The sequence below is a fragment of the Henckelia pumila genome, chromosome 2 (genome assembly GCF_033568475.1).
Source record: "Henckelia pumila isolate YLH828 chromosome 2, ASM3356847v2, whole genome shotgun sequence".
Classification (NCBI taxonomy): Eukaryota; Viridiplantae; Streptophyta; class Magnoliopsida; order Lamiales; family Gesneriaceae; genus Henckelia; species Henckelia pumila.
This window is the reverse complement of record NC_133121.1, coordinates 132,025,258-132,049,149: the sequence shown is the minus strand read 5'-3', so window position 1 is coordinate 132,049,149 and position 23,892 is coordinate 132,025,258. Positions and strand designations below refer to the sequence as shown.

Genomic DNA, 23,892 nt, shown 5'->3' with positions numbered 1-23,892 from the left:
ATAGGTTAAACTCATCTCAAAGTTCTCTAACTCCTGTTGGTTGGCAGAACACCAATATGGACACAAACAACCTTCTTAATGAAGATGACATGTTAGAAGAACATGCTTCCTGCAAGCATTGACAAATATAATCATCTTGTTGGAGAAGACCCCTCATTTCAGCTGCTTCTTTGAATGTTGTATATGTAATTCCATTTACTTTTCTAAGTTCCTCAAAAGAACTTGGCCCTTTAACATGGTTCAAAAGTATACGGAGGTAAAACCTGTCGCCTTCAGATGGTGAAACAACATATATACTTCCAACAACTTTATTTTGACTACGTCGACGCGTCCATTTTTTTTCCACATTGTATCCACGCATAATGTTGTGGAAACTTCCGATATAAGTACTTCTCAACCATGGTAGGATCATAATTCATTTTGAAAAATTTAGTAAGCATAGTCTTCGAATTGTCGTCATTTTCAAGTATATTGCCTAATGATTGCTCTGGATTGAAACAGATTAACTGCTCATTTGGTAAATGTATTTGCAACCGAATAACTGAAGGATACATCCTACTGAATTCAAATGAATAAATTCTCCAGAGTGCCTCAGGAGGGCAAATCCACCTTCCATCCACATACTGTTGGATTTCATCACAATTTTGTCTATTACGTAACTCTAACGCAACACGATCAGGTCCTTTGTGAATGTATTTATATATGTATTTGACACATTTAATACCCCCACATACTTCAACATTAATATGACAATCATATTTCAACAGAAGCCATGGATTGTAAGGGACAACCCAACCATTATCAATGATGACTTGATCGTTGTTGTTAGATACAACTCGCATACTTTCACGTCTCTGATACAAAGGATATGAGTCATTACCTCGAGAAGTATATGCGACAAATGGTTTTGGGAAGTTCTTTTTGCACTTACCATCTTTCATACATGGACTATGAGGATTGATTAAACCACACGGTCCATGTATCATATGGTGTATAACAGCTTCATATAAACTGGGTTCATCTCTTTCTGAAGGTATTTTTGCACGCACAATTGAGTCAAAGTCGTTTGGAGTATGCAACTTATCAATGTTATCAAATATAACCAACATGTGCACATGAGGCAGTCCCCTCTTTTGATATTCGATGACATATGAGTAAGACCGAACTCTTCCTAGAACTCCTCTATCCACCACATCTTTCTTAAATTCATCGAATTTTATTTTGAATATCCTTGTAATCAAATCTGGACGGTCTTGGGGAGATTGCCCGGGAAGTAGTTGCTCTTTTATTTCATGCCAATTAGGATTGCATGTCATTGTAATCATTAAATATGGCTTCCCATATGTTTGTACCAAATTCATTGCATCTTGGTATCGTTGATACATATCGCGTGGGCTTCCAACGAATGTTGATGGTAGTACTATTCTGTGGCCAACATTTCCTGTGTAATGTATTTGTTAGCGCATAAGTAGTAAATATTTTTTTTAAAAAAACATGTTAGTTTGAAATTAGTTTTTTATACCTGCGTTGTTCTCTCCCCCATTTAAACAATCTTGTAGCCCTTGATAAAGGTCAGAACGGATGTTGCTTTGATTTGTACGGATCCACCTTAGTCTATGTGTTTCAATCTTTACGTAGTTTTCAACTACGTATTGTTGTAGGAGCCGACCTCCGCGAAGTAGTAATGATGAAGAATTTTCTCGTATCTAGTACAAAAGGATGGTTTTCATAAATTTATAGATATACCAATATTTGAATTTAATAAATAATTTATTTTTTGATTAAGCATAGGGTGGTATGTTATTCTGCTAACCTGTAGCATATATGCGTAGTAGTTTAAGCATGTAACCCGGGAACCATCGTTGTTTCTGCTGTTTGTATCCCAACCATACGTACCATATGGCAAAAGGAGAGGATACTGCAGGGGATCATAATAACCAACGATATCTTGGATATTCATAAGATGACCACCAATTCCTTGTATAATAATGTCACGACTACGCAAGTTATACGAACATTCATTGTCAACGATAACAACAGCAACCTGAGATGCCGTCGGTAAATTGTATTGACGTTGATTAGGTTGTTGTTCCTTTATGATGAGCTTGTAGCTAGGTATGTCTTCACGTCTGCCAATTTGCCGAAATACATGCACGAATGGATTCTATAGATCAAGGATGTTTTGTATTTTTATGAGCAGCTCTCGTCGTAGTCCTTGATTTTCTTCAAGTCTATTATCTATTTCATGATCTGTGTCTACAATCCACATCTGCATGTACCTCGGCCTAGAATTTTCATTTGGTAGAAGACTTCCGATTGAGTGATATATTGACCCATGAGCACGAAATATATAAATTCCATTAGAACCGATTGCCAAAGATTCATCTATATTGACTCTCATCGATGTGAAAGAGAAAACATGATTATAAGCTCTAATATGTTGTCTGAAATGCCTACTATGTTCATTGTTCTCATTATATAGCTCTTGCAATTCATTTGGAGATTGTATCAGATGTAATTTGGTACGCCCATTTCTACAGCATAGTTGAAGTGTTTTACCATGGAACAACAAAGCTTGACAATATGGACAATGTGTTGGATTGGGCAAATTCCATTGATCATTATGTTGACTCTCATGGACATTTCTTGCCAAATTATGATATCGACGTGGACGTGAACCTCGTCGATCATTAGCAATTATGTTGTTTATCTATTTCTTGTTCCTGTAGTTATATATAGCTCAATCTAGTAAAATATACATATATGACATGATGCAAGTAAATATAGAAAATAAAAATGTGTGGATCCAAGTATTTTGATTTTACATATATTTTTTATATTTTGTTTATTTATAATATAAATACACACATATATCTATGTATATATATATATATATTGTGACCATTAAAGTTATTAGCTAAAATATAGAGTTATGATAAATTTTGTGTATATGATTAGATTGATGCTTAAATTAAATTATGATTGATAATTTTTCGTTGTTGAGAGCAATATTGTTTTCATTATATATTTTGTTGTAGACAATAAATTATAACCGATTTGTTTGATTTTTAGTAAATTCATTCATAATTTCAATTTCTAAAATAAAATATAACTTAACTTGTTATTAATTTCATCCCGCCAAAGTGAAAATGAGTTAAATTTTGAATATAAAAAAATACACAACTCAAGTATTGAATTAAAAATTTTATTATATATATATACATACCATTAAAGTGATTAAATAAAATGTAGAGTGATGATAAATTTCGTGTTTTTTTATGTAACCACGTTTTATTAATTAAAGTTATTTATTGAAATGCAATTAAAGAAGCAATTAGGTTTTAATTAATACAAAGTATAATACGATGTAAAATGAATATAAAATTACAATTTAAATAAATATTATAAAATAATAAATATAAAATTACAATTTATAAATGCAGATAAGATGTTGATAAAGAAATTCCAGATCAATTCAAATTTTTTTGAATTTTATGAATTCAAAATTGTAGAAGAAATATTTTGATCTTATGCCTCAAAATCTGTTTCCTCTTAAGATACATTAACAACTTTGCTCTTATCAATTTATGCGTAATTTTTCATAGAATTTTTTAAATTTTTATTATCTCTAAAAATTATTTAATATATTACAAATTTTATTTGTGGATATACTATTATTTGGTTTTTAGCATTGCTAAAAATTTTATTTTGATAATATTTTAGCTTTTTTTGTTATCTAAACGTTTTTTAACTTTGATAATTATATTTTTTTATTATATAATACATATTTAAGGTTTTAAAATGTTGAAATATATCAATTATTATATTCTATTATTATTTTTAAATATAATAATAGTAATCCGATTCGACTGTCCGGTTGAACTGTTTTTATGGGTTTACCGGTTTGATTACCGATTTGGTTATGAAAACAATGATATCCAGTACATCATATATATGTGATGTGTCAAAACATATTATACAAAATTTAATATCGATTAATATAATATATGTTTAAAATACCTTGGGGAGCATAATTTGTGAGTTGTTGACATGTGCTAGTACTTTCACGAACAAAATTTGATGTTAAACTCTCATATCGTATTGATTGTACATGACACATTTACTGAATCATGGTGTCATGAGTATCTTGTATGGAAAAAAAATTTAAAACATTATTCATAAAAATTTTGAGGAAAATAATTTTTGGAATTGTAACTATATTTTGTGATATATGTTTAAAAAAATAAAATTAAGGAATTTTTTTAACAATGTAAATTTATGTATGTTAATTTGTTTGTCATAAAAAAACCACGTGTTTTTTTAGTAATTAAAGTTATTTATTGAAATGCAATTAAAGAAGCAATAATTTTTAAATAATAAAAAATTAATACGTTGTAAAATTATACGATGTGATTAAATAAATGAACATATTAAAATAAGTATAATGTTATCTTTAAATAAAAAGTATAAAGAAATTAATAAGAAATAAAATTAAATTTTGTAAATGCATATAAGATTGTTATAAAAATATCGACATGAACATAGATATTGTGATACACCGAACATCTCTAATCGTACTGTGTTCAATATAATCGACTCATATAATTATATGCAACTGAATCTTCCGTATTCAAAATTCTAGAAGAAATATTAGGACATGTCAATTATGGGATGTGTTAAACATATTCTACAAAATTTACTATCGATTAATGTGACGACCCGAGTTCTAATCAATGTCTAAACAACATAAATTTTTTTTTTTTTTTTTTAAAATGGAGCACCTCGCTCGATCGGTGAAAAACCACCGATCGAACGAGCCTTCAAGCTCAGCTCCTCGGGTGGAAGGTTATCATGGCCTCGCTCGATCCGTGATATTTCACCGATCGAGCGAGCCAAGTACGTTCCACACTCTGTTCTCAATTTCACAGCCTCGCTCGATCCGTGATATTTCACCGATCGAGCGAGCACTTTTCCCAGAAACTAAAACAGAAATGCAGCTGCTGTCAAAATGAGTTCTATCATGCATTTATCATCTTGCTTCAGTTCACACATGATCTAATCAATATCAACAACTAACATGCATTCCAACATCCTATACAATTGATGGAACTAGATCATAACAAGGCCTTACAATCATAATAATAAAGGCTCACAAAACATGCAAGAAGCATTGTTATACAAGAATCATCATGCTACATCATGTTATCTTAAGTATTTACAACATCAACTCAAATCCTATATCAATTAACAAGACAACAACTTAGTAACCAACAAGTCTTGGTACAAGTAGCTCTAACAAGGTCATGTTGAAGACACTCAACAATATCTTGACAGCTCACACAATCATCTAAACTCGGATCATCACACTAATCTTCTCATCCCTTGTTCTTCAAGATTGCCTTTGCCTTGTTCCATTCCCACGTATTGCCATGACACATACAACATAACAATAGCCGGATAACTCCGGTGAGAAATATATTTCCCAGTAAAAGCAACTAAACATGCATATAAACATATATCAAGATCATGATATAAGGAAAAACAATGCATGTTTTAAAACAAGGTTCACTATTCGAATTCTATCGTTTCATCGATTGGGATCCCGAGAAGTAGATATCATAACTAATCCACCAACTCTCCCGATCGAGGTGGGGCTACTTATCTCACTTCTCTAGACTTTGAAGCAATCATATATGCAAATCAGACGCTAGGCTAAAACAACCACCCATGCCATACATATACAATTCCTCAAATCGTCTATTCGAACGTTTCCGTTCATTTCAAAATCAAAGAACAAGTCTTTCAAGATGAATGGAATATATATCAATCAAACCACATTCATTAACATCAAGACTTATTCAACAACTCCAATAAAAGCACATAAGAGCAAATAAATAAACAATTATGTGATTTAGGAGAACTCGATACAAACCATCTCGATTTGTAATCCCAATCAAATAATAGTCCACTTTTACCTTCGTATTTCGTCTGTTCTGAATTCTTCAACCTCAAAACATGCACATCAATCTTCGTTCAATTCATTCCTTTCAGAATCGAGTCAAAATCATCAACACATCTTCAATCAAATTCATTTCAAACTCAAGCGAACTTCCTCGGTTCACAATTCGACCTCTTGAGTTGATTGAGCTCGTAGCACGTCTGAAATATAAAGATTGCATCTAACAAAATCAGTATACAATCCCAATATCATTGGCTCAATCGTAGACTATCAGTAGGGTTTCAAAACATAACCAAGCATCGTAGCGATTGAAAATCGGGAATCGTTACGGTATCGAATTCATTTCTAATTTCAATTCCATTCATACGGCTTTTCATATCCGTTCATTGTCATGCAACTCTTCAAACCAACAGCTATTATCATAAACATATCAAAGAACATCTCATCTCGAAAATTAGCTATCAAACTTGTCTCAAAACACGAATCGACGGCGTAGCGATTAAAAATCGGTAACCGACGACATATCGAAACCATTTTCAACTATTCCAACAAATTGTATATCTTCAATCAGCTATATAATCCCATCATAATCATCATACCGGCAAAATCATAGTCTATATAACTGAAAACATCTGCTGGAAATCAAAACAAATACAAACAATAGTCATTCGTCAATTCGGTTTCGATATCGGAATGCATACAAGTTCAAAAACACAATTAGAAACTTATAATCTGATCTCTGCTATATTTCGATCTTCAAACCATACCGAAGTAATCAGAAACTTACATCAAATCGAAGTACTCATCGCAAGGATTCCAGAACATCTTTCGGAATCAAAATCGGACGAACGGATCAAAAGTTACGGCGATTTGAAGAAATCAAAATCAAAAGAAAAAGATGAGCTCTCGGCTCTCTGTTCAGTTTCTGAATTCTTTCCCATCTATGCACGTGTAAATTCTGAGAAATCTGATTAAATTGGATAGATATTGCATAAATTGCAATTTATTCCCTCAAGTCTTCAGTAATTGCAATTCAGTCCTCGGCCGTCATTTTAATTCAATTTCAATCCAAAATAATTTAAGAATATTAGAATTTAAATCAAAACTCTAAATATTCCCAAATTAAATATACTCGGATTAAAATAAATTAAATTTGGATTAATTAAATAATCCCGACCATTTGCACTTCAACCCTTCAAATGTCAATATTTGCAAATCAGTCCCTGATCGAGTTGTATCTTCCAAATTCATCTTCTTTAATTTCCGAAACATGGAATGTAAATCTTAAATTCCATAAATATTCAAATCAAATATTTATTCTTTTTAATTTAAGAATTCTCGGAATTTAATTCTCAAAATCCATAAATTCTCAAATTAAATCTTTTCGGCTCGAAAATTAAATCTATCATTTTCATAACTTCTCAAATCAATATTAACCCATAATATGGAATTTAATTCTCAAATCCCATAATTAATAATTTAATATTTTCGGGCCTTACAATTCCTCCCCTCTAAGAAATGATTTCGTCCTCGAAATCGTAGTCAAGCCAAATATCAAGTCTGATAGACTGAATGATTATCTGAAGTTATTCTCACTTCAATCATTCAACTCGAATCTGTTCAGTTGTACTCTAAGTACAGAAAAGAATTCTCTCTGAGTTATTTCTATTCTAAATCAAGAATCTGTCGAATATTCGACTTATCTCAGAATCTTTTCATTAGTCCTCTTGTCTGATTCAAGTACACAGAAGGAATCTATCAATACTTACTTAATTTAGATACGTGAAACAAGTCAGCTTCATTGTATCAAGCTGGAAAGAATAAATCTTTTCCATCGTCAATTCCATCTGATATCTTATTCAATGAAATTCAATATTCAACTTCATATTCTGAATCTGTAGATTAAATTCTGCTTTTTCTCTACTCTGAATTGAATGATGTTTCACGAATAACTTTTCCGCTTAACTAATCAGTTTCAGCTTCAAAAGTTATATCTATCATTCAATTACTAATTCTGGTTCTTCTTTTCCGTTTTCATTCCATACAGATTCATCGTAAAATTCGTTGTGTATCTCAAATCAAATCCGATCTGATATCGACAAATCATGTCTGATCTGATGTCATATACCTCGGTAATATCATTTCAACACAAGAAATTGGATTTCTTTCCATCATAGCATTATCTCAAAATCGGCTCAATAGCTGTTACAGGAATTATAATCTTCAAGTGGCAACATATCAAATCAAGTAATACCGAATCAGGTATTGAAGTTCTGAGAATATTCTCAATATCTGGAAAATCGACTCAGATAATCCATCAATTGAAGAAGGTACAATGCAATCACATATAACCAACTCTTAGAACATCAGTCAATCAAACGATGCCACATTCTATCAATTAAATCTAAAGTCTTAATTCTGACAATAGATTTTAATCATTCCTGCACTTTCATCATATTTTTATCTTCTTCACAGATCTGAATAGATAGCTGTTCATCACATCTCATACAGTGTATTCTGCAGAAGCTGAGTAATCCATTCAGACTATTCATTAATAGAAAAAGATTATGTATTCACAGATTTCAAAGTATTCAGAGCTGTTGATAACCGGTATCATATCAGATAAAAAATTCATTCTCCAAAAATTCGATTCATCTTCTCTGACTATTCTTCCAATTTAAGAATAATATACTGTACCTTTATCTCAAAAAGTACTTAAAGTCTTCGGATCATCTGTATTGAAATTTAATAGTAAACCCAATGTTTCAATCTGAAACATTATTTCTTGGCTTACTGCAACGAATCTAATCACAATTCAGTGACTTGATCATACAGACAGATCATCGTATACAGTAACATCCATCATACTGTTCATAACTACCACCTGTTTACTTCATCTATACTATTTCATCACGGTAGTTTTTGCAAAATATTCTTTCAGCTTATAATCTTGTTTCAATGTTTGGAGTTTCCAAACTAACATTGAACTCATCTGATCAACGATTTTCAACTTCATCGGAAACTCTCTATACGTTTAACTTAAAAAAAAAAACGTACTATTTCTGTTACTTCTATTTGCTTTATCTTACGATAAAACAGTTATCGAATGAATATTGAATTCATTGTTGTGCAATTCTTCAAATTCTGATATCTCTTTTCGGAAATATCAAGCACAATCAACTAATCAATCATAATAGAATTCATTCATTCGGATCTGAGGCTTCAATTCATATCTTAATCTGGCATTCTTTCCTGAATTCTCATCACTTCAGTTTACTTTCTGTGTTGCTTTCATCTTCTGAACAATTCTGCCTTACTTCCAATAGAAAAATCATTCTGATTGGGGATATATTCGTCTGAATATTCAAACCAGAATACACAGAAATTTGAAATCAATTCATCGGATGCCTATTTCATTCCTTATTCCTATCTCCAAATACCGACAAGTCATATCATCTAACCCAAAAATCATGGATCATATTCAAATTCTTCTATCAGTTACAAGTCACAATCTTAAAATACGCTGAAATATCATCAAAGGATCAATAATTATTAAAATCAAAATAAATAAATCAAGATTGAGAAAATCCCTCAATCAAGGTCATCCAAAATCAAATCTTCTGGATAAAAAACTCTGCAAAGTGAAAATAACTCACTTGCATCACATAACTCAGAATAAGTAAATCACTCAGGCTCTATGAACAAAACAAGGAGAGCCACTCGAAATCAAATATTTCAAGAATTATATGTCCAATTGATGCATTTGATTCAGCATAATCAAAGAAAAGACTCATATGTAACCGATTGTTATATCATCATCTATCTTCTAAACCTCAAGATTAATATCCAATTCATAATCTCAACAAGTCGGTAATTCATAAATTCATCAATTCTTCAATTCAATATTGAATTCCAGTTCACAACTTAAACTAAAATCAAAAATCCTACTGGAACATATCTGTAATCTCTATTCATTGGCATACCTATCAATACTAATTTAGATCTTGAACATATCTCGTGCATCAAATATACTGATTTCGGAATATTTCTGTAATCAAACATCAAATATCAAACCGAAATCACAGAATCTTAATTCGAGATTCTATATCATATCATCATATTCATATGCACATCATGTTCTTGTTGATCTAATTTTATCGCTTCTTATAATCATACTGATTGATTAAATCACAAAATCCAGTGATTCAATAATCTGCAACTATCACTAATCAGTACTTGGTATAGTCTTATAATCTATCATGCATCGCAACCACATAATTCCCATATGAACAATATCATGTTCGGTGTCAGTTTATCGAAGCAATAGTTATATTCTTCAGTGAAATTCACAAAATCTCTTTTCTGATACAGAGGTAATCATATAATAAGCTTTCAGCTATTAGGTATCTATTGCACCAATAATAACCAGGTCAAAACAAAATAAATCTGTTACCTGAAATTTAAATTTCGTTCTCAGGTGCAATTTCATTCTGATCCTCTGTATACTTCTGGATTTTATTCATTGAATAAATTTTAGCACATCTGTCTGACTTGTCCTTACACTGTTTGTTCGGATATCTTCCTCCACAATGTGTGTACTAATCTCTAATATACTCTCTGCCTTATCATCATTTCTTTATCAAAATCCACCAGCTGGTTGCTAGGTTTCGAAGTTGGTATTCAATCAATCTGATCCGATATTCATCTGAATTTTTCCGATATGTGAACAACTGATCAAGTTCTTCAAACCAACTATTACCTACAACATTATCTATTCATTTGTTGATATTCTGTTCTGTTCAATCAGAGATACTTCATTCAGCTAAGCAATACCGTTCTGTTCTGTTCAATCTGACCATACCATTCTGTTCAGTCTGTCCATACTATTCTGTCAGTCTGGGGTGCTTACGTCACCCAAAGAACACTGTTCTATTCAATTATGGGTGCTTACATCACCCGATAAAAATCATATAACAAAACGGTAAAAATTTCAAAAATTTACAAATCAGTAAATTAGGCAATTGAATTTCAAAGATAGATCATGCTCACATGCAATTTATCAAATCAGCGAATCATCAAATCAAGTAATGCATAATCATGCTATACAGTAAATGCATGTGACTCAATCTACCCCGCTCAGCTTCTATCTCAGTCCAAGAACTTACGCTCTGATACCACCTGTTGTGACGACCCGAGTTCTAATCTCTCATTTACTCGAATCATCTTGAATCATAGACAAGAATCAATGTCTAAACAACATAAAATTTTATTTTTTTTAAAAAAATGGAGCACCTCGCTCGATCGGTGAAAAACCACCGATCGAGCGAGCCTTCAAGCTCAGCTCCTCGGGTGGAAGGTTATCATGGCCTCGCTCGATCCGTGATATTTCACCGATCGAGCGAGCCAAGTACGTTCCACACTCTGTTCTCAATTTCACAGCCTTGCTCGATCCGTGATATTTCACCGATCGAGCGAGCACTTTTCCCAGAAACTAAAACAGAAATGCAGCTGCTGTCAAAATGAGTTCTATCATGCATTTATCATCTTGCTTCAGTTCACACATGATCTAATCAATATCAACAACTAACATGCATTCCAACATGCTATACAATTGATGGAACTAGATCATAACAAGGTCTTACAATCATAATAATAAAGGCTCACAAAACATGCAAGAAGCATTGTTATACAAGAATCATCATGCTACATCATGTTATCTTAAGGATTTACAACATCAACTCAAATCCTATATCAATTAACAAGACAACAACTTAGTAACCAACAAGTCTTGGTACAAGTAGCTCTAACAAGGTCATGTTGAAGACACTCAACAATATCTTGACAGCTCACACAACCATCTAAACTCGGATCATCACACTAATCTTCTCATCCCTTGTTCTTCAAGATTGCCTTTGCCTTGTTCCATTCCCACCTATTGCCATGACACATACAACATAACAATAGCCGGATAACTCCGGTGAGAAATATATTTTCCAGTAAAAGCAACTAAACATGCATATAAACATATATCAAGATCATGATATAAGGAAAAACAATGCATGTTTTAAAACAAGGTTCACTATTCGAATTCTATCGTTTCATCGATTGGGATCCCGAGAAGTAGATATCATAACTAATCCACCGACTCTCCCGATCGAGGTGGGGCTACTTATCTCACTTTTCTAGACTTTGAAGCAATCATATATGCAAATCAGACGCTAGGCTAAAACAACCACCCAGACCATACATATACAATTCCTCAAATCGTCTATTCGAACGTTTCCGTTCATTTCAAGATCAAGGAACAAGTCTTTCAAGATGAATGCAATATATATCAATCAAACCACATTCATTAACATCAAGACTTATTCAACAACTCCAATAAAAGCACATAAGAGCAAATAAACAAACAAGTATGTGATTTAGGGGAACTCGATACAAACCATCTCGAGTTGTAATCCCAATCAAATAATAGTCCACTTTTACCTTCGTATTTCGTCTGTTCTGAATTCTTCAACCTCAAAAATAATAATATTAACTAAGTAAAAATCCATAAATCATGTCAGCGGAAATAATCATAATAAAAATATTTCTTTCAACCATTAAAAACTGAAAATATGAAGCGTGTTTTAAAATCCTAAAATAAAATAATTCTAAGCATGCTAAATTCTCATGGCGACGGTCACGGGGTCCACTGCCGGCGAGCTCATACGTCCCCACCACCAGTAGGAGCTACATAGACATCATCATACTCACCTGCACCATATAAGCGTAGTGAGCCTAGGGGCTCGACATGTCTAAACCTTTGTAACAAAGGTTAAAATAATGCATCACATAATCATACTAATACATATAATCATCATGAATATGCATGCATGCTCATAAAATAATGCACCATGAATTATTGCTAGCCATAATTATGATCATCATACATACATCATAACTAATCATACATAGCATAATTTGAGCATGTCATAATCATAAAAACTGTGTAGGTCATATCCATGAGTGTGACTCGTAATCATGAGCGACTGATCAGTCTAAGAACCATCGTACGTGGCGGTGGATAAATCCACCTCAATGCTGATAGTAAACTACCTCTGTGCCAGTGGTAAAACCACTTCTATGCCGGTAGTAGAACTACCTCTGTGCCGGTGGTAAACCACCTCTGTGCTGCCACATCACTTCAATTTCCATAAAAATATTTTTCATGCTCAATACTTAATCATAAACACATCATAAAATATTTCATGTATGCATGCACTTAAAATATGTCCGTAATATATATTTAATTAATTTTAATAATAAATATACTTATACTTAAAATAAACTTCATGCATAAAAAAGAATTAAATATATATTCCGAACTTAGTTAATTTTTATGGGTTGGTCAGACTGCTGGCCCCTTAGACTTAAACCCATAAATTCTAAAACTGGCCCAATAATTCAACTTAATCTCATTAACTTACATTTAAGCCTAAATAATTTATTCAAGCCCAATATGACATATCTGGCCCAATAACAAAATCCAAGCCCATTAATTACTTAGTCTGGCCCAATGGCCCAAAAACCTAAAGACTGGCCCAATAATTTTCATGGGCCCCAAGGCCCATAAAAATTAATAGACTCACTTAAATAATTACTAAAGCCCAATAACTTAATTCACATGTGGCCCAATTAATTAATTGAATTAGCCTTGACCCATTTACAGCCCAACTTAATAATTAACTTAAAAATAAAAATATTCGAGCCCAACTAATACAACCCAGACCTGGACCCGACTAACATGACCCATGACCCAACGGACCCAACCCGTACCCAAAACACCAAGCCCGGCCCGCCTAAAGCCTAGACACAACCTTAGCCTTTCTTTCCTTAATCCTAACTCACGGCAGCCCTAAGCGACTTTGGAAAAACTGACTGTGCCGCCTACTCCGGCGACCTTTTGCCATGAAACCACTGTCCATACTTAGCCAACATCTAGACGGTTCTAACCCAACAAATTTTACCTCAAACGGAGCTCTGTAGAAGGAGAACGAACCAAAACAATCTACCCCTAGTTTCTGCTCACAAGAAGAACGCGACCAGAAACTTCAGGCCATTCGGCCGCCCATCTCCGGCAACCTCCGGCCGGAGAACCACCTGCAATATCTTTCCCAATGTCTTGGAACCCACTTGAATCAACCTAAAACATGCCCTGTGGACCGAGAACGAGCCAATCTCCTAATGCTGCGCAATCTGCGCGATCTGCTGCATCCAACTTCTTTGGCTTCGGTTCCGGCCCTTCTTAGCACAAACCCCCTGCCTCACTCGATCCTACAGAACCTAGGACACTATCCTAACCACAGCCAACAGCCTAGACCCGAGCCACATGAGAAAAACGTGATCAAACCTTGAAGAAAACAAGAAAACTCATGCACGTGAAGGAGTCTATGAGATTTTTCAAAAGAAGTTCAGTAAATATCATGTCAAATCCATATAGTCTGATGAAAATCGTGAGTAGTAGCTTATATGGTGGTAAAGGAAAGGAATTAAACATGCTTTGTTAATTATAACGAAGATTTATGCGTATACGGGGCTCCGGGACGACGAACGGGCCAAGAACTTGAATAATCATTGAAGAACTCGGCTAAGGAGGCTGCTATCTGCTAAAAAACGTGAGGGAGGAGGTGGAGGAGATGAGGTTGGCGGCTGATGGGGTTTGAGCGTAGGGTAGGGAGAGATTTTGGGTGTAATTTTGGGTAGATTAGGATAATAACTAATATAATTTATTTAGAAAGATAATATACCATAAATTTAAAATTCTAAACTCTTAAAATACCTACCAATCTGATAAATAGACCAAAATCCCGAAATAAATAAATAGCGTATTTTTAAAAATTAATAAAAGTCATTAAAATGACTTATTTTGGCTAAAAATCAACCCTTAAATAAATATTTAATTAAATACTAAAATTTTCTTGACAAAATACCATAAAATATTATTTTTTTAAGGCTCATAAAATCTCATAAAATATTTTTGGCTCAAAAGTTGATATCTCATCTGTAACACCCGGTATTTTAAATACGTGAATCTGCATGCATAATTAGGAAATTTAATTATTTAAAATTTTAGATTTATGGGTTAAATATCTATGTGAATTATTTGTGCATGATTTAATTTATTTTTAAGCATTTAACCCATAATTAGTGATTTTTATGATTTTTGGTATTTAAATTATTTTATCGCGTAGACGGGACCGTGGACGGACGAGATGACAACTTTCTATCCAATTTATTTCATGAGCCTTTTAAGAGCCCAAAAATATTATTTTGAGTTTTATTTCTTCAAAATTTTTAGTATTTAATTTTATATAATTTTAGGAGTCCGTTTTTATTCAAAAAAAAAAAGCCAAAATATTGACTTTTTAGTATCTTTAAAATTCCCTCAAATTTTAATTTCGGGATTTTTAAATTTAGTTATCAGATTTTAAGTATTAGTTGGAGCTTTTAAGTTATATTTTTCATTATTAAAATCCTTATTAAAATTTTAATATCCTAAAACCTATTTTTAATTAAATTATAACCCTAAATCTACCCAAACCCATCGACCAAAACCCTCAGCCGACACCCCACCCTCCTTCATCTTCTTCTTCGACCGAGCAGCCCCCAAGGAAGACTCCATAGCCACGTTTTTGAAGGTCCAAAGCTTGTCATCGTCGTCCCGGAATCGTTTCACGCGCCTACATCTCTTCAATTTCGGTGAAAGGCATGTTTCTTTCTCAAATTTTCATACTATATCAGTGGGTAATAGTGTGTGTGTGTGTATGCATCAGATTCTTTGAAGAATTTTCAGAAAAACAAGTTGTGTTATGGTTTGATGTGTTTATTTTTTTCCAATTCTTGATGCATGTTCACGTTTCTTTTGACATGGATCGGTCCAGGACTGTTGGCTGATGGTTCTTGGGTCTGGTAGGGTCCTTAGAGTCGAGCCATGGCTGGGCTATGGTCTGAGTTGGGCTAGGCCGAACAGGTTGAGGGCTGGAAGAGCAGATCGGTCGTTGCTAGGGTTGATGGAAGGGGCTCGGGGGAGGCTCCTGTGGGGTGCATGCGGATGGGGCTTAGGGCTGGTTCGAACCGCCCAGACGTGGGCTACGTCTGGGCGGCGCGGCTTCGGCCAGGGGTGGCCGGAGCCCGGCAGCAGCAGGCCCTAAAGGCCTGTTGCCCGCGGCCGAAGTGAGCAGGGCAAGGGGGGGTACGGGTTTGGGACTGGGGTGGTTTGGGCCGGGTCTGAGTGGTCCGGGTCGGGTCAGTAGTGTAGTGGGTCGGGTTAAGTTGGTCTGGGTCCGGGTTAGGTGGGCCGGGCTCGAGTCTTTTTAATTTTAAATATATTATGTTCTTAATTGGTTTTTGGGCCAATTAATTTCAAATAAATTTATTTGGGCTCCATTAATTATTTTGGGTTGAGTTTAAATTATTTTTGGGCTTAATTAAATTAATTAAGTGAGTCCACTAATTTTTATGGGCCTTGGGGGCCCATGGAAGTTATTGGCCCAGTCTTTGGGCTTTTGGGCCCATTGGGCCAGAATAGGTTGTTATTGGGCCAGGAATGTTTTAATGGGCTTTAATTAATTAATTGGGCTTAAAAATGTAATGTTGGGCTTAAGTATGTTAATGGGCCAGTCTCAGTGTTAATGGGCCAGATTTAAGTAAATGGGCTTGAGTGTTAGGGCCACCAGTCCAGTAGAACCCATGAGAAATTGCATGTGTCCTGAATATATATTTAATTATTTTTATGCATGGAAGTTATTTTTATATTTATATGATAATATGAAATTAAATTAAATATATATGAAGGACACACATTTTTATTTAAGTACATGCATTCATGAAATAATTTTTATGCATGATTTAATGTTTAAGGTTGAGCAAAAGAAAATATTTTATGTTGGAAGTTGAAGTAGTGTGACAATTTAAGGGGGATTAGTCCCCATATGTGAACTATTGAAGGGCAGTTTACTGCCAATTTAAGAGGTGATTCGTCACCGCCATGTACGTTGGTTTTCACGCTGATCAGTATTTAATGTATGATTTAAGGTTACACTATGGATACAACCATGCGATGTTAGAAAATACTTTGCTCAATAATGTTTATCTATTATGTATGATTATGATATTTAAGTTAATTTAAGTTATGTTATGTCATGATATGTTTTAAGCATGCTCATTCATGTATATGTTATACATTAGTATTAAAGTGATTTAAATTATTTTAAACCCTTGTTATGTTAGCATGTTGGGCCTCTAGGCTCACTACACTGGTATGGTGCAGGTGAGTACGTAGAGGAGGATGTGGTATCCACCGGCGGCGAGGACATATGAGCGGACATGCAGTGACCTCGTGACCGTGATAGTCGTTTGAGTCTTTATGCATGTTTTGAATATTTTAGAATGTTATACATTTATTTATTTATTTTCAGTGGTTGACATTATGGAATATTTTATTTAAATATTTTCAGTGCATGCAAATTTTTATTTGTTGTTGCTTATGTCAATATTTTATTAAATGATTGACTCAGATATTCAATTTATTAAAGGTTGCATTTTTACTTAGTTTATTATTTTTAAATCAATATTTTATGTGCATATATGTATGGGCATGTATGTACATATTTTTACTTAGTAAGTATATATATATAAAAAAATTTCCACATATTTATTTATATTAGAGAGTTAGGGTCGTTTCATCATCCGTCCATGGTCCCGTCTACGCGATCAAATCAATAAAATTCTCAAAAATTTAGAAATTCTAAAATTACGGGTTAAATGCTAAAATAAATTTAAATCATGCATATAATTCACATAATAACACATAAATGTCATTTAACCCAAATATAAATTTTTAAATAATTATTTTCCCTAATTATGAATGCGAATTTACGTATTAAAATTTCCGGATGTTACAATTCTCCCCCCTTAAATTGAATTTCGTCCTCGAAATTCGACTGATCAAATTCTAATAACGAAGTCCCTCAAAATTCTAGTTTACTAACTCCACGATTACTTATCTAGTTCTCAAGTTTCAGTATCCCAAAGTCACGTAAATCGCAATGCATAACTAAGTATTTTAAAACTTTGCTAACATAAAGTCTTAAGTCATAACATATGCTACTGATAAATCATAATAAAACATTTAAAACTTATAGACCGGTAGTGGGATTTCTGAGCTTCACGTGGCAGATGGACACCCTCCAAGGACCGTGCTTTGATACCAATTGAAACAACCCGTACTAATAAATGCGGAATTTTTTTATTTTTTTTAAAATATACTATACATATATGCTCATACATATATGTACAAACATTAAAAGTAATACGAATAAATAAAATCCTTAAACAAAAACTTTAAATAAATAATAATAAACATTTACCCAATAAAAATCTTAAGTCATGCAAAAATAATAATATTAACTAAGTAAAAATCCCTAAATCATGTAAGCGGAAATAATCATAATAAAAATATTTCTTTCAACCATTAAAAACTGAAAATATGAAGCGTGTTTTAAAATCCTAAAATAAAATAATTCTAAGCATGCTAAATTCTCATGGCGACGGTCACGGGGTCCACTGCCGGCGAGCTCATACGTTCCCACCACCAGTAGGAGCTACATAGACATCATCATACTTACCTACACCATATAAGCGTTGTGAGCCTAGGGGCTCGACATATCTAAACCTTTGTAACAAAGGTTAAAAGAATGCATCACATAATCATACTAATACATATAATCATCATGAATATGCATGCATGCTCATAAAATAATGCACCATGAATTATTGCTAGCCATAATTATGATCATCATACATACATCATAACTAATCATACATAGCATAATTTGAGCATGTCATAATCATAAAAAACTGTGTAGGTCATATCCATGAGTGTGATTCGTAATCATGAGCGACTGATCAGTCTAAGAACCATCGTACGTGGCGGTGGATAAATCCACATCTATGCTGGTAGTAAACTACCTCTGTGCCAGTGGTAAAACCACTTCTATGCCGTTAGTAGAACTACCTCTGTGCCGGTGGTAAACCACCTCTGTGCTGCCACATCACTTCAATTTCCATAAAAATATTTTTCATGCTCAATACTTAATCATAAACACATCAAAAAATATTTCATGTATACATTCACTTAAAATATGTCCGTAATATATATTTAATTAATTTTAATAATAAATATACTTATACTTAAAATAAACTTCATGCATAAAAAAGAATTAAATATATATTCCGGACTTAGTTAATTTTTATGGGTTGGTCAGACTGCTGGCCCCTTAGACTTAAACCCATAAATTCTAAAACTGGCCTAATAATTCAACTTAATCCCATTAACTTACATTTAAGCTCAAATAATTTATTCAAGCCCAATATGACATATCTGGCCCAATAACAAAATCCAAGCCCATTAATTACTTAGTCTGGCCCAATGGCCCAAAAACCTAAAGGCTGGCCCAATAATTTTCATGGGCCCTAAGGCCCATAAAAATTAATAAACTCATTTAAATAATTACTAAATCCCAATAACTTAATTCACATGTGGCCCAATTAATTAATTGAACTAGTCTTGATCCATTTACAGCTCAACTTAATAATTAACTTAAAAATAAAAATATTCGAGCCCAACTAATACAACCCAGACCTGAACCCGACTAACATGACCCGTGACCCAATGGACCTGACCTGTACCCAAAACACCAAGCCCGGCCCGCCTAAAGCCTAGACACAACCTTAGCCTTTCTTTCCTTAATCCTAACTCACGGCAGCCCTAAGCGACTTTGGAAAAACTGACCGTGCCGCCTACTCCGGCAACCTTTTGCCGTGAAATGATTGTCCATACTTAGCCAACATCTAGACGGTTCTAACCCAACAAATTTTACCTCAAACGGAGCTCTGTAGAAGGAGAACGAACCAAAACAATCTACCTCTAGTTTCTGCTCACAAGAAGAACACGACCAGAAACTTCAGGCCGTTCGGCCGCCCATCTCCGGCAACCACCGGTCGGAGAACCACCTGCAATATCTTTCCCAAGGTCTTGGAACCCACTTGAATCAACCTAAAACATGCCCTGTGGACCGAGAACGAGCCAATCTCCCAACGCTGCGCAATCTGCGCGATCTGCTGCATCCAAATTCTTTGGCTTCGGTTTCGGCCCTTCTTGGCACAAACCCCCTGCATCACTCGATCCTACAGAACCTAGGACACTATCCTAACCACAGCCTGGACCCGAGCCACATGAGAAAAACGTGATCAAACCTTGAAGAAAACAAGAAAACTCATGCACGTGAAGGAGTCTATGAGATTTTTCAAAAGAAGTTCAGTAAATATCATGTAAAATCCATATAGTCTGATGAAAATCGTGAGTAGTAGCTTATATTGTGGTAAAGAAAAGGAATTAAACATGCCTTGTTAATTATAACGAAGATTTATGCGTATACGGGGCTCCGGGACGACGAACGGGCCAAGAACTTGAATAATCCTTGAAGCACGTGAAGGAGTCTATGAGATTTTTCAAAAGAAGTTCAGTAAATATCATGTAAAATCCATATAGTCTGATGAAAATCGTGAGTAGTAGCTTATATTGTGGTAAAGAAAAGGAATTAAACATGCCTTGTTAATTATAACGAAGATTTATGCGTATACGGGGCTCCGGGACGACGAACGGGCCAAGAACTTGAATAATCCTTGAAGAACTCGGCTAAGGAGGCTGCTATCTGCTGAAAAACGTGAGGGAGGAGTTGGAGGAGATGAGGTTGGTGGCTGATGGGGTTTGAGCGTAGGGTAGGGAGAGATTTTGGGTGTAATTTTGGGTAGAGTAGGATAATAACTAATATAATTTATTTAGAAAGATAATATACCATAAATTTAAAATTATAAACTCTTAAAATACCTACCAATCTGTTAAATAGACCAAAATCCCGAAATAAATAAATAGCGTATTTTTAAAAATTAATAAAAGTCATTAAAATGACTTATTTTGGCTAAAAATTAACCCTTAAATAAATATTTAATTAAATACTAAAATTTTCTTGACAAAATACCATAAAATATTATTTTTTTAAGGCTCATAAAATTTCATAAAATATTTTTGGCTCAAAAGTTGATATCTCATCCGTCCACGGTCCCGTCTAGGCGATCAAGTCAATAAAATTCTCAAAAATTTAGAAATTCTAAAATTACGGGTTAAATGCTAAAATAAATTTAAATCATGCATATAATTCACATAATAACACATAAATGTCATTTAACCCAAATATAAATTTTTAAATAATTATTTTCCCTAATTATGAATGCGAATTTACGTATTAAAATTTCCGGATGTTACAATTCTCCCCCCTTAAATTGAATTTCGTCCTCGAAATTCGACTGATCAAATTCTAATAACGAAGTCCCTCAAAATTCTAGTTTACTAACTCCACGATTACTTATCTAGTTCTCAAGTTTCAGTATCCCAAAGTCACGTAAATCGCAATGCATAACTAAGTATTTTAAAACTTTGCTAACATAAAGTCTTAAGTCATAACATATGCTACTGATAAATCATAATAAAACATTTAAAACTTATAGACCGGTAGTGGGATTTCTGAGCTTCACGTGGCAGATGGACACCCTCCAAGGACCGTGCTTTGATACCAATTGAAACAACCCGTACTAATAAATGCGGAATTTTTTTATTTTTTTTAAAATATACTATACATATATGCTCATACATATATGTACAAACATTAAAAGTAATACGAATAAATAAAATCCTTAAACAAAAACTTTAAATAAATAATAATAAACATTTATCCAATAAAAATCTTAAGTCATGCAAAAATAATAATATTAACTAAGTAAAAATCCCTAAATCATGTAAGCGGAAATAATCATAATAAAAATATTTCTTTCAACCATTGAAAATTGAAAATATGAAGCGTGTTTTAAAATCCTAGAATAAAATAATTCTAAGCATGCTAAATTCTCATGGCGACGGTCACGGGGTCCACTGCCGGCGAGCTCATACGTTCCCACCACCAGTAGGAGCTACATAGACATCATCATACTCACCTACACCATATAAGCGTTGTGAGCCTAGGGGCTCGACATATCTAAACCTTTGTAACAAAGGTTAAAAGAATGCATCACATAATCATACTAATACATATAATCATCATGAATATGCATGCATGCTCATAAAATAATGCACCATGAATTATTGCTAGCCATAATTATGATCATCATACATACATCATAACTAATCATACATAGCATAATTTGAGCATGTCATAATCATAAAAAACTGTGTAGGTCATATCCATGAGTGTGATTCGTAATCATGGGCGACTGATCAGTCTAAGAACCATCGTACGTGGCGGTGGATAAATCCACATCTATGCTGGTAGTAAACTACCTCTGTGCCAGTGGTAAAACCACTTCTATGCCGGTAGTAGAACTATCTCTGTGCCGGTGGTAAACCACCTCTGTGCTGCCACATCACTTTAATTTCCATAAAAATATTTTTCATGCTCAATACTTAATCATAAACACATCAAAAAATATTTCATGTATACATTCACTTAAAATATGTCCGTAATATATATTTAATTAATTTTAATAATAAATATACTTATACTTAAAATAAACTTCATGCATAAAAAAGAATTAAATATATATTCCGGACTTAGTTAATTTTTATGGGTTGGTCAGACTGCTGGCCCCTTAGACTTAAACCCATAAATTCTAAAACTGGCCTAATAATTCAACTTAATCCCATTAACTTACATTTAAGCCCAAATAATTTATTCAAGCCCAATATGACATATCTGGCCCAATAACAAAATCCAAGCCCATTAATTACTTAGTCTGGCCCAATGGCCCAAAAACCTAAAGACTGGCCCAATAATTTTCATGGGCCCTAAGGCCCATAAAAATTAATAAACTCATTTAAATAATTACTAAATCCCAATAACTTAATTCACATGTGGCCCAATTAATTAATTGAACTAGTCTTGATCCATTTACAGCTCAACTTAATAATTAACTTAAAAATAAAAATATTCGAGCCCAACTAATACAACCCAGACCTGAACCCGACTAACATGACCCGTGACCCAATGGACCCGACCTGTACCCAAAACACCAAGCCCGGCCCGCCTAAAGCCTAGACACAACCTTAGCCTTTCTTTCCTTAATCCTAACTCACGGCAGCCCTAAGCGACTTTGGAAAAACTGACGGTGCCGCCTACTCCGGCGACCTTTTGCCGTGAAACGATTGTCCATACTTAGCCAACATCTAGACGGTTCTAACCCAACAAATTTTACCTCAAACGGAGCTCTGTAGAAGGAGAACGAACCAAAACAATCTACCCCTAGTTTTTGCTCACAAGAAGAACACGACCAGAAACTTCAGGCCGTTCGGCCGCCCATCTCCGGCAACCACCGGCCGGAGAACCACCTGCAATATCTTTCCCAAGGTCTTGGAACCCACTTGAATCAACCTAAAACATGCCCTGTGGACCGAGAACGAGCCAATCTCCCAACGCTGCGCAATCTGCGCGATCTGCTGCATCCAACTTCTTTGGCTTCGGTTCCGGCCCTTCTTGGCACAAACCCCCTGCATCACTCGATCCTACAAAACCTAGGACACTATCCTAACCACAGCCTGGACCCGAGCCACATGAGAAAAACGTGATCAAACCTTGAAGAAAACAAGAAAACTCATGCACGTGAAGGAGTCTATGAGATTTTTCAAAAGAAGTTCAGTAAATATCATGTAAAATCCATATAGTCTGATGAAAATCTTGAGTAGTAGCTTATATTGTGGTAAAGAAAAGGAATTAAACATGCCTTGTTAATTATAACGAAGATTTATGCGTATACGGGGCTCCGGGACGACGAACGGGCCAAGA

At 34.2% G+C, this 23,892-nt stretch overlaps 1 protein-coding gene across 1 annotated transcript; it reads right to left on the bottom strand.

The window, feature by feature from the left end:
• Positions 1 to 16: 16 nt before the first annotated feature.
• On the bottom strand, positions 17 to 23,603 carry LOC140878437 (uncharacterized). The gene is made up of 5 exons (XM_073282039.1): positions 23,368 to 23,603; positions 1,814 to 2,129; positions 1,523 to 1,706; positions 391 to 1,441; positions 17 to 263 (listed from the first exon to the last, which is right to left on the bottom strand). The coding sequence occupies exons 1-5, from the start codon at positions 23,601 to 23,603 to the stop codon at positions 17 to 19; spliced, it is 2,034 nt and encodes a 677-aa protein (XP_073138140.1).
• Positions 23,604 to 23,892: the final 289 nt, after the last annotated feature.